Source organism: Quercus suber, unplaced genomic scaffold, assembly GCF_002906115.3.
Source record: "Quercus suber isolate HL8 unplaced genomic scaffold, Cork oak 2.0 scaffold_54, whole genome shotgun sequence".
In the NCBI taxonomy this organism is placed as follows: Eukaryota; Viridiplantae; Streptophyta; class Magnoliopsida; order Fagales; family Fagaceae; genus Quercus; species Quercus suber.
In genome coordinates, this window is record NW_027069519.1 from 505,093 (window position 1) to 518,600 (window position 13,508).

The window sequence follows — 13,508 nt, forward strand, 5'->3', positions numbered from 1 at the left end:
CTCCTGGGGGGGACTGCCTGTGCCATTTTGGCATCAAGGTCCTTCAGGCATGGTATCTTGGGAGTGTTAGGGACTATAGTCATGCCCAGGTAGGGTTGCTATGGCTGTTTGCTCTCTCATCTTGTGCATTTAAGGGGGGTGGGGGTGAGGAAATAACTCTCACAAACCCTTGCAAACATACACACTCAGAATCCCATACAAACGCCAACCATAATACCAACCACATTTCAATGCACTAATGGTGCCTAACATTTGAACAATAAATCAAGGTGTTTCAATAAAACTTTCTCTGAAGTTTTTTGTCTTTTTAGCTTCCAAACAAACACACCATGCTTATGTTGAACCATAGACATCTTTCAAGTTGAAGTCTTATTTGGACTGATGCCTCCAAATCCTAAAATATGTCAGAATCCAACACTAATTTGGTACTCTCCTCTTAAGGCACGTTTGGATTGCGTTTCTCCCATGTGCGTCTGCGTCTGGCTTTTTTTTTTTTTTTTTTGGGAGAAGTGCATTTCAAGTCTGGCAATACACAGTTCACCTCTTATTTCAACAAAACTTTCATTAAAAATGGGTCTTACGGTACTATTCACATTTTAAAAATTATTTTGCTACAGTGTTTTCAGTTTTCAGCAAAATAAGCGGTATTCAAATGCACACTCAGTGATGGTTACTAAACTTACATGAGTACTATTTTAAACACCAATCAAGCCCTCACCAGAAGTAAACCAACCTAAATATCATTGCACCTAATGGCTCTGTAACATTTGAACAATAAATCAAGGTGTTTCAACAAAATTTTCTCTGAAGTTTTATTGTCTTTTAGCTTCAAACAAAACCACATATACTTATGTTGAACCATAGAAATCTTTCACGTTGAAGCCTTTTTTGGACTGATGCCTCCAAATCCAAAATATGTCAGCCTTCAAAACTAACTCAGTTCTCTCTTTTTAGTTGATGATTACTAAAATGGGTACTATTAAACCTCCTTTTATACTTTGCAATGTATGCTTTATTAGAATTTGAGGGTATTTCCAACATTTATATCCTTATCGTATGTGTTTTACAGGACAATGTTTTGTACACAACCCAAGAATCTGATTCTCATGCCCTATTTATGGAGCTGTCTCGTTTGTTATTTGATGGAACTCCTGATTTACACTTGGCAAATTTCCTTCACATGATCACAACCATGGCTGAATCAGGTTCTACTGAGGAGCAAACAGAGTTTTTCATCTTGAATAGCCAAAAGATGCCTAAGCTTTCTAATGAAGAATCTGTTTGGTCCCTCCCATCCATACCTTCACGGACAAAGAACGATGACTCACTCCAAACAAGTTTTGATTCGACGAAGTCCAAAAAGAAGGCTGGAAATAACTCAAATTGGCCGCCTGTGGATTGGAAAACTGCACCTGGTTTTAGTTATGCTCGTTTAAATGGTTTTAAGACTCAGGCAACAGCTGCACAGCCTAGCGGCCGCCCACGAAAGGATGATTCTGAAGGCACAGTCATGGAAACTGATAATGTTCCTATCTCAATTGAAGATGATTGGACCATTGAAGATGATTTTGCTGCAGCTTCAAAAGCTTTAGTTTTGTCAGCCAATTTGGAAAATCAGTCTGGCAATGCTTGCAATTCAACTTATTCTGATCAGTCTGGCCATGCTCCCAATCATACTGTTTCCACCATGAATGTTGAATTTGATCCTGTTGATTTAGATCTGGTGTCTGATGGCCCTGAGTTGGGTGCATCTAATTTTAGCAGTAGAGATCATCTTAGATTTGGTACCCCCAATGCAGCACAAGCCATGCAAACGGGGAGAATAGGTGAGAGTGTTGCTTTCAAATACATTATTGGGAAATTTGGTGGGACAGCAGTGAAGTGGGTTAATGAAGATATTGAAACTGGGTTACCTTACGACATTATAGTAGGGGAGGAGAATAGGGAGTACATTGAAGTTAAAGCAACTAAATCTCGAAGCAAAGACTGGTTCAATATATCAATAAGAGAGTGGCAATTTGCGGTTGAAAAGGGTGAATCGTACAGCATTGCACATGTTTTGTTAGGTAAAAATAATGTTGCAAGGGTGTCAGTATTCAAGAATCCAGTAAAGTTATGTCAGCTAGGCAAGTTGCAGTTGGTTGTTATGATGCCCAGGCAGCACACGGAATTTTCCGTTGTCTCCTAACATGAACACACACTCATTTTTATCTGCGCTTTTAGGTTATATTGACTCTGAAGTCTTTAGCCAAACCATAACTGCCTTTATGGAAATACAGTGAAATGACAGAGGATTGTGTACAGTCACTCTTTCCCTCAGACAAAGTCCAGCTCCTGCAAAGGAAAGCAAGCATTTGTTGTGGATTTTACCTGCAAGAGAACTATAATGGGGCTGACTTGGTATAGGATTTGAAGAATCTCTGTAGTGGTATTTCTTCTAAAAGACTGATCAAAACGCCAAGGTTTGATTTGCACTGCAGGGATCTAATGTCATCTTCATAAATTGTTGTATGTAAATCATAGATTGCTACCATATTGTAATTTTATTTATTTGTAATATTTTATTAGTGGGTGATGGCTTAAGCAGTTGCCCATGAAATTTTGTACTAGCCTCGTACAGTTTACTTTTGACCTTTAAAATTTGAGCAAATAGTTCCAGTAATTAAAGAGAAAAAGCAGTTCAAAGCTTTTTTCTGTTGCCTTTTAGCTTGAACAATTTCCTAATTCTTGTGGATTCAGCTAAACATTGTAATTTTACAGTGGATCTTTACATACCAAACCATTGAAACTTCATTTGTTACAATACACGACCATAGGGCATGAATAATTAATTAATTTTTAATAAGACTAGATACAGACTCAAGCGGTGCGTGGGAAACTGAGAATATTACTAATGATTATTTTATGGTTTAGATTTTAAAAGAAATTATTCCATTGCAATGACCATTATCAACATTTTCAACAAACTTTAACACCTATTTCTCTGTTTAAAAGCCAAAAAATTATTAGAAACGGTTAATTTCCATTAATCAAATGGCTAAACTACAACATTCAAGCTTCAACAACAACTTTTAACAGTGAACAAAAATAAACCATCTAAACCTAGGAAACAAAGAAAAAACCATTAAAAAAAATTAAAACAAAAATAAATAAATAAATAAATAAAAATAGTAAAACACATAGATTTCGCCACTGCACATTAATGAGGGGAAAAAAGTATGCACCTTCTTAAACTATTTAACCAAAAATATTTGCTACTTTTATAACTTAATATATTAGGTTACTGATTCAAGAAAAACATTTGCACTTGCACAACAACACAAGCACATGGGATGCACAGAGTGGAAGATCATATAAGAGTGAACAAAGTCATATGGTGTTTAAATAAGAAAACAAACAGGAAAATTCAAAATTAACCAATTCAATATCATAGGATTACTGCTTTGTGTCAAAATTAAAAGGAAAAAAAAAAAATCCTTTTGCTTTCCAAAATCAAAGAAAAAGTCTTTGAAAAAAACTATTGTTTAAAACACACACACACACACACACAAAAACGAGGTTTTTTTCGAATTGAGATTACCCAAAAACCATTTAGTCCACAAAAAGGGAGGGGAAGACTAATTTAGTAATTAAGAAATCATATAAACTTTAGTGGGGAAGACTAATTTAGTAATTAACATCATTGCCCAATTTTCTTCACACCTTAGCTGAAAAACCCTTCATTGGGGGATGCATATGAAAAAAAAAATTGTGACTGCAAAAACTGTAAAGATGTTCACCTACAAATATCATAATGATCAAAATAAATAAAACCCATTATACAAAATTTAACATTTAATAATCAATATACAAGTTAAGTAGTTTATAATTCAATATATGCTACAAAATGTGTATCTAATTAAAATTAAACAATCATGAGACAAAATTGACAAAAAGATTTAATATCTTTAATCAACTATGAAATGGGCAAAGTATAATGACTAAGATAAAAAAAAAAAAATACTAATAATTCAAAAACAATCATTCAAACTTCAATGAATAAAAATCATCTAATAAAATACAAGTACAACCAAATACATGTCATATTATTTTTATCTATAAATTAATTAAATGATAAATAGAAGTAAATTTTAATAAGGTACATTTATAAATTATAATGTTATATGATATGTTGATTAATTTAAAAACAAATAAATATATGATAATAAAAGAATGAAAAAAAAAAAAAAAAAAAGGAAAAGAAGAATACCTCTACCTAGGAAAGTGGGATTATATGATATGTTGATTAATTTAAAAACAAATAAATATATGATAATAAAAGAATGAAAAAAAAAAAAAAAAAAAGGAAAAGAAGAATACCTCTACCTAGGAAAGTGGGAATGCTTGAATATGCTTCACAATCAAAGGGCCAACACGACTACAGCAAACACAATTGCTTTTGTAGAAAAAAATTTTAACCATACACGTGGGTGGTTATCTCTAGTTTGCTACAATATTTATTCACTGTTTACATAGAACAAAATCTTTGTTACAATTTACATTGTAAATGATGATACATAGAGGAAAGTAAAACGGATTTTTTTAAAAAATAACTATAAATTTCAAACTATATTATTAGTTAGACAAGGTTTGAAACATATTTGGTTTATAGCAATTCGACTTTTCTGAAGTCGATTTTGCCCTTTGAAAATCCACTAGGAAACCAAAATCGGGTTTCTAACACTCGATTTCCTAGTGGATTTTCAAAGGGCAAAATTGACTCAAGAAAAGTCAAATTGCTATAAACCAAATATGTTTCAAACCTTGCCTAACTAATAATATAGTTTGAGGGATTTGGTTATTTTTTAATAAAATCCAAGTAAAACAGGAAAAGAAAGAAAAAGAAGGCAGAGTTGAGCTATTGAGAGAATGAGAGCTGAGTCGCCATGCCAGAGATAGGAGCAGTCAGACAAGAAAGCGAGAGAGAGAGAGAGAGAGAGAGAGAGAGAGAGAGAGAGAGGGAGAGAGAGTTACCTGTGTAGAAAAATGTCTGCAACTGTGTGGTGATGCGGCTCCTCCAGCCTTCAATCTTACTACTGTTGTGGGGCAAGTAAGCCCTAAAAGTGTTAAAATAGCTGTGCATCTTAAAGTCTGAATGTCTAATTATTTATTTATCATTAATTAGATTAGAAAGCCAAAGATTTGAAGTTTTGAAACTGTCTTTGGAAGAAAGATAGGTTGGCGTTAGCAAGTTGAAGGGCTGAAGTTTTGAAACCATGAAACACGGGTAGAGGAAAGCGAGGGGAGACAGAAAGGATTGTCGTTAAAGAGCAAAGACTATTCGGATTAATGTAAGGATTTTCTTTTTAGCAGTATTTTAAAATTTAGGAAAAATATTTTAAAATTATAAGAAAAATCTATATATATATATATATATAAAAGCAGAGAGAGAGAGAGGTTTTGCCATGTGGCACACTCTATGAAGAGAATTGAGATACCCTCAAGTCATACTAGAGGTAAAAACAAATTTAAAAGTAGAGACTCTTTATTTTCTTTGGTTCAATGTTTCAAGACTAATTTTGTTACATTTTGTATTCAATGTTTTAAGACTACTATTTATTTCATTTGGTTCAATATTTTAAGACCTTCCATCTCTCACATACACAAAAAACTCTTTGCATTTCCATTCATCGTTTTCACTTTTACTCCTTTATATACACATGTCCATAGCCTTTCATATCATCCTATTTCAAATACACTTAGACAAAAAATGATGTCATTTAGTTTCAACCTTTCAATAACACCTACATAACTCTAACGTTGCAATATCATTTGATTGTAACCCGTATGAGTAGGTTATGACCAAGGAAGGAGGCTTGCGTTTTTTTTTATTGACAGTAGCTTATAATTTTGATGTTGAAGTAAGACATTGCAGATTTTGTGGAGGTTATGGTTCACTTGGAGTCTTTGAGTGTTTGAGATTTTGGTTTCAGAAATTTATAAATGTATTTTATTTTAGAACTAAAGAAAAAGAAACCTTCTAACTAATTATTTATGAAGTTAGTTTTTTTATTTTTTATAATTTTAATTTTGTGTTAGAATTCATAATTTGTAGGTTTATTTGTATGTAGCCATAGTGGTAAAAACAAAAATCGATGGTGACTCAAAAGTTGTTTTCGCTTTTTTTTAAAGGATACAGAAGCCCAACTAAAATCAATTGAATTTTGATAAATGAATGTGTTTTTGGCAAATTTCTCTTTATTTAATCACGTTCTCTTTATGTTGATACTTACAAATGATTTCCTTAATTCCATTGAGATAATTAATTGGGTGTTTATGATCAAGGTCTCCATATTTGATTGTGAGAATAGAGTGATTGAGAAAGTGTTTGGTAGGTTGCTTAAATTTATGCAATTTTAGGGTATAAAAGTATTTTATATTTTAAGTTCTTATTTGTAGATTTCAAAATCATTTAATCAGTTTGAAAAATAAAATCTACTGTTAATGGTAAATATTATAATATATTATAATCTTAGAATGTTATACAATTTTTTTAAAATAAATTATGAATTAAAAAAAATCAAGTTTCAAAGTATTTAACAATATTGTGGGCAAACATAAATATTATACAACAAAATAAGTATTAAGTATTAAGCATTAAGTTTCATACAGGAAAGCATGAGGTTCTACCATGTGGCGCATTCCTTGAAGTTTTCTTTATTTAGGCTTCTAAATAAACAAATTTTGCATTTATATCAAAGTATTAGTTCATTGAATTAACCATTAGAGCAAATGCATATACTAATTATCTGTAGTTGTGCATTAATTATTTATATTAAATGAATTTATACGATTATTTTTATAAACTCTATATAAGAGATAATTTTTAGTTGGAAAAATAATAGTAATAAATTTAGAATATGATATTCTTACTTATGTTTAGTTGCTTTGACAACAATTAACACAAAAGCCATAAAAAATTAAATATTTGTGAATTCACTAAAATTAATCTTAATCTTTTAAATTTCCTAACTCCTTTTAGTCACATGTGATATATATATATATATATATACATATGTATGTATGTATGTATGTATGTATGTGTGTGTGTGTGTGTGTGTGTGTGAATAAATATATTTATTTTGATATAGATGATGAAATTTTTATATCATTTTTCTAAGATTTATATGAGAAACAATTTTTTTTTTTTTTTTTTTTTTAATGTGAGAAACTTTTTAAAAAAAATTGAATGATATATGCATTTTTTTAGTAGGCATGAAACGTGCTTATCAATATTAACCACTATATCATGCAATCTTAGTGTGTGTGTGTGTGTGTGTGAATAAATATATTTATTTTGATATAGATGATGAAATTTTTATATCATTTTTCTAAGATTTATATGAGAAACAATTTTTTTTTTTTTTTTTAATGTGAGAAACAATTGAAACACTATATCATGCAACAATTGAAGCTCCAACAAAAATGAGAAAAATTAGTAATACACAATCAAGAATGTAGAATAATTTTTTTTAAAAAAAATTGAATGATATATGCATTTTTTTAGTAGGCATGAAACGTGCTTATCAATATTAACCACTATATCATGCAATCTTAGTGTGTGTGTGTGTGTGTGTGAATAAATATATTTATTTTGATATAGATGATGAAATTTTTATATCATTTTTCTAAGATTTATATGAGAAACTTTTTTTTTTTTTTTTTTTTAATGTGAGAAACAATTGAAACACTATATCATGCAACAATTGAAGCTCCAACAAAAATGAGAAAAATTAGTAATACACAATCAAGAATGTAGAATAATTTTTTTTAAAAAAAAATTGAATGATATATGCATTTTTTTAGTAGGCATGAAACGTGCTTATCAATATTAACCACTATATCATGCAATCTTAGTGTCTTTCTATTTTCTCTATAAAATAACTAAATATTACAATTTTTACAAGGAAATTTATTGAAATTTTTTTACACATCGATAGTTGGGGGATTTAAATCATGAATGTCTCTATTGGAAGTTACAAGATTCTTGGTAATTTATTGAAATGTTGGAGAAAACTAATAATAAGTTGCACCGCACATCATGCGAGAATTCAGCTAGTCATTATTAACTTCAAAAGCTGAAATCATGCATTTCAGTTCACAAGTGGCACCGCCTTCTTCTCGTAGAACTCTATTTTGTTGACTTCAAAAGCTTAAATCATGCATTTCAGTTCACAAGTGGCATCGCCTTCTTCTCGTAGAACTCTATTTTGTTGACAAAACTAAGGAACCATAGCTTAGAGTGCTCGTTCGGATCTTCGTTGAAAAATGGTTCAACATCTTCCCACAGTTTCATGACTATCTCGTTCTTACTGCCAACATGCGTATACACAACATCATAACCAGGCCACGGACTGTCAAGACTAATTCTCTCCAATAGACCAATATGTTTATGATCATCCCATAGTTTGTTCAGGTATTGAAGGAAATCCGATATATTAGGAAAATCTTTCATATTGGCATTTGCAACTAATTGCCTCTGATTACCTTCAATCACAAAAATTGGCCCTATTTGGTACACCATTTTAAACACATATTTTCAGTTTTTAAATAACATTACATGTATTTCTACACACTTTTTCACCTACACGTATTTCCAAAAAAATTAAAAACTGTTATTTAAACAAACGTACCAAACGGGCCTTGGGACTTCTTTAGGATTGTTATCTTCAGTCACAGCTTGCGTCACAATAACTCTTACGTACAAACAATGTGGACTTTGACCTGGTCCTGATTAAAGAATCTTAGTTATATAATAATTGAAAAAGAAAAAGAGAAGTAAGAGACATGACCAAATTGAATGTTTACCTAAATTTGTGTCATTTAAGTTTCTCATAGCTTCTTCAGCCCCTTCTGATGTATCATAGCGAACAAAACCAATACAACTCGATTTACCATTTTTATCTTTCTCGATATTGACAGTGCATTTCCCATACAAAGTGAATGCTGATAGAATGTTGTTCTCATCTAGATCTTTTGGATGATATTCCACCTGGAGATCCTTGCAATCATTATATTTTAACACAAGGCTGAATAAAACCCAGCACATCAGTTACCAGATTTGAAAAAAAAAAAAAAACAAAACAAAACAAAATTATACAAAATAATGCAATTATTATCAAAATCCATGGATCCATCCAAAGAGTTACAATAGAAACTTGTTAGATTCTAAAAGTTGGCAAACTGTAAACACAAACTCGTCTAGATATAGATCTTAAAGTTTATAGGGTATATTAGACAATGCTCAAAGTGTTGCAAGTTATAATACAAAAACAAGGAAGCTACACATTCAAGAAAACAAAACTTGCCAGGCTCGACCAATCAACATTGTGGTTCGACCGATCAAACTGCATTTCTACAAAATTTTAATTTCGTTCCAACAGCCCATTAAGCTTATTAGATGATTAGGGTTTTAAGTCTAATTCACTAAGTATATAAAGAAAACCCTAAGGCACGTTTTGTAGAGACTTTGGAGCTTTTCTTTTGAGATTTAAAAGGTTATGTGCCTTCTCTTTTCAAAGTTACTACCGGAAATCTTTCTACACACTGTTTGAACCGGTAAATCTGAAGTTGCTGCATCACTAGTCATCAAAGATGCTAGAGATCTAAACCTTTAAGAGTGGTCTTGGAGTCATAGACTAGAAGTCTATGTGGGGGATCTAAAGTGTGAACTGGAGGTTCATGTGACTAAAGATCTACATCAAAGAAGTATTGAGGGGTTCAGAGCTCAGTTTGGTAACTATAGTTAGAATTACTACGAATTGGTATTTTTAACTGTAAATCTCAATTTGGTATAGTGGATTGTTCTTTTGGGATAGTTCCCCCCAGGTTTTTACCTTGAAACTAGTTTGTTCATTGGATTTCCTAGGTTATTACATCTTGTGTTATTTAGATTTCCACTATGCATGTTGATTGTGATAATTGTTTAACCAAAATTTGATTAATTGACCTAACTACTTGGCTAATAAATAGGTTAAACATAGTGTTTTTTAGGGGTCCAAAACTTAACAAGTAGTATCAGAGCGGGTTAGCTCATGATTAGGTAGTTTTACCTTGAATTAATACTTGATCCCTACTGTCATAGATAATTTTAAGTGTCTTACTTGTTAGGGTAATATTTTCTTTGTAATTGGCTATTCTTTTGATAAAACGCACTTCACTTGTAAATTGTGTAGATCTAAGTTGGGTTTGATACATATTAAGTGGTTGTATTGAAGACATGAAGATTGATCCAAGAAATAAGTGAAGAAAAGCTATTTTACTGAAGCTCAACAAATAGCTCGACAGAAAGCTGCTATCGAGATTTAATGGGTAGCTTGACACAAGCTCGATTTATCAAGCTTTACGAATTCAGAGTTTTCAGATCTAAATTTCAGACCATGTTGATGTATTTGTTTAGGGTTTCTTTCTCATAACCCTAGACATATATAAGGCTTATTTTAATAGTTGTCAAACACGGATACAAAGACTAAGAGTTTATTTTTTTCTGTGAGAAGCTACTGCATTTGTATGCCATATGATTTTATAACTAAGTGCTTCCTGATCTTCATTATCGGTGAAGTGAAGAATTTTGCAGCTAACAACAGCCATTCAAGTTGCTAAAGTTAGTCACGTACTAGGATCCGTGCAAAGGAGTTAGTCACAAATTGGAGATTTGTGCAACAAAGGAAAGAAGATTACTACAAGATCAAGTCTAATTGAGCATTGGAGCTAAGGTTCAACTATGAGTTGGTATTTCGGGATAGGCCAGGGTAGTGGTAAGATTTCTTATACTCGTAGTTTTAATTGGTGATTTGTTGGTGCCTCCATGATTTGCATGCATTAATCTAATTAATCAACTTGAGTAATTGAATTAATTAATTGAGGTCAAGTTATCTTAACCCAACAAGTGGTATCAGAGTGGGCACACTCTGATTAAGTTTTAATCTTTGCTGTGTGGTCCATTGACCCTTGCTGTTATAGATCATGGCAAACCTGATTATTCCTCCTTTATGTGATGGTACTAACTATGCATACTGGAAAGTATGCATGAGAGTCTTTTTGCAGTCTTTAGCTGAGAAAATCTGGCTAGCAGATGTGGAAACTTCTTGATATCTCGTCCCTTCTTTAATCACATCCATATACATAGCCAGACACAAAGGTGTACAATCCGGTCCAAATTTGTGGTTCTACACTGATCTATTAAACCTAGCTCATGAGAAAGAAACCACAGGGAAAGCTTCTGGCCTATCTATTAAATAGATTATTCACATGGCGCACGATTCCAAGATAGTTTCATTCGACATCATGATGGGCAGGCCACTTGAACGAGACCTATATATATATATATATATATAAAGTAAGTTGGCACTTATTGGTTTTCCACGATATCCAAGTTCAAATCTCCCAACTCTCGTTATTAGTTGTAACTTGTTTGTATTGAATTACAAACAAACAAAAAAAAAAAAAATGAAAACGAAAAAAGACTAGAGACCAAGTTCTAGCTGTTAAATAATACATGGATGCTTTATGAATGTTTTGCCATTGTTGTCACTCATTACTCCCAATGGGTGGTGTTTTGACAATACTTATTGCACAAAAATGTACAAACACTTTTTGCACAAAAGTCAATTGTTTTGACATTATTGTCACTTGCTACCCCCAATTTTGTCTTCATTCTCATTGAAAGCTTGCATCACAGTTAGTCCTATTGATTGCCCCCAATTTTCTCTCATTATCAACAAGGTAAAGAACTCAAGCAAGAGTGTCCATAACTTTGAGAATATAAACTATAGTATCTCAAACAGAACACATCAAAATGGTATCTATTACTCGTTTAGCCTTTGTTCCCTTTGCCCATTTACTATGAGTCCACTTCTCAAAAGCAAACATGGTCCTTAAGTTATGATTTTGCTTATGAATACATTTTAGTGTAAGATATGAAGTGCAAAACCTAGTATTTCCAAGCCTAACAAGCTCCTTGCTTTGTGTACTCTCTAATCATATTCAACACACACCCATGTCTATAGATATATCTAGTCATTTGAATTGCTCTTTCCAAAGTTCTTGTAACTCAGGGAATTTTCCCAGTATCCTTCAACATAAGATCAATAAAATGTGTAGTACATGGAATCCAATACATATTTGGCCTTTTTGCTTCCAACAATTTCCCTACCAGCACATAATTAGATCCATTTTCTGTTATTACTTGGAATACATTAGCCTCCCCAATTTGATCTACAAATGAATCAAGTAATTTAAATGTTTTTGCCCCGGTTTTCGCAATACATTATGCATCACTTGACTTCACAAACATAGTTCGAAAGATTTAAATTGATCTTGTACTAAAAGAGGCCATATATATATATATATATATAAGTCTCATCACATGCACTTTGCATGTACGATGAGGCTCTTTTTTATTTTTTATTTTGGGTTTAGTAATGTCATAATATTTAAAAGTGAGATAAATATTTTTGATCCTATTAGATATACTTTTTTGGGCTTTTTGAAGATGCACAGAGCGCACATGCCTAAGCACACTTTTTTATTTTACTACTAAAAAAAATATGGATCATCAAAATTTATTATTTGATCGTGAAAGAAATGGCATGGACCAAGGTAAATTTAAAATTTATGTGCTTTTTGGTTAACTATCACGGTTATGTACTTTTATAAAGCACAATAAAATTATGTAAAATATTATGTTTAAATTTTCTATAACTAGATTATTATAATATTGACCATTGATAATTATTTTCAATTTACCATATAAAAATTTTAAGAATTGAAATAACATGAGTTTGAACTTACAAACATTATTCAATTGACTTCCATAATAGGTAAAATATAGAAATTTTGATTTATTACTATTTTTTATTTATATGTAACAAGTATTTCTATTAAAAATTAGGAGATATATATTTGAAAATTGTGTGCTTTACTTCAATTAGGTGCGCACTTGCGCTTTGCACCAACCTCCAAGAGGCCTATACACTTAAGTGCACTTGAGGCTTTTGCCAATGTTGTTTACTCCTGCTAAGTTGACAATTATAATATTTTATGTTTTGACTCTTGTAAATGCTTGTTAGTGCATAATCAAGGCCAGGTGTGCAATTATGATGCAGTTAAAGATGAGTTTGCCAATGGTGTAAACTCAAGAAGATGGCATACCACATGATCAAAATTCTTGATTGCAGGCTTCTTAGTTCCGCCTTAAAGTACAACTTAACTTGTTTATTTGAATTGTTGGAGGGAGTGCCGGGGTGTGATGTGGTTGAGGGTCTTGAGACTGTTAATTGTGAATAATGTCTATTAGTTTAATGTATTTTAGCTAGTGTCAGTTCATCTTGTAATAAAGGAGCCAACTTTGGATGAAGAAAATCTACCAAAGTTAGCAACACATTCCTTTGAGTGTGCATTATTTTTTTAAGTCTATATAACTTTTCAATCAAAAGTTTTGTGATAATTATCCTAAAATCTTTGATTTA

The 13,508-nt window shown here is 31.7% G+C and overlaps 1 protein-coding gene across 1 annotated transcript in view; it reads left to right on the top strand.

The window, feature by feature from the left end:
• The window catches only part of LOC136066986 (protein NO VEIN-like), an 8,551-nt gene extending 5,853 nt beyond the window's left edge, over window positions 1-2,698 (top strand). The window contains exon 5 of the mRNA XM_065772128.1: window positions 1,070-2,698. Within this exon, the coding sequence (XP_065628200.1) occupies window positions 1,070-2,188 (1,119 nt within the window). The 3' untranslated portion in view covers window positions 2,189-2,698. The remainder of the gene's footprint in view (window positions 1-1,069) is intronic.
• Window positions 2,699-13,508: the final 10,810 nt, after the last annotated feature.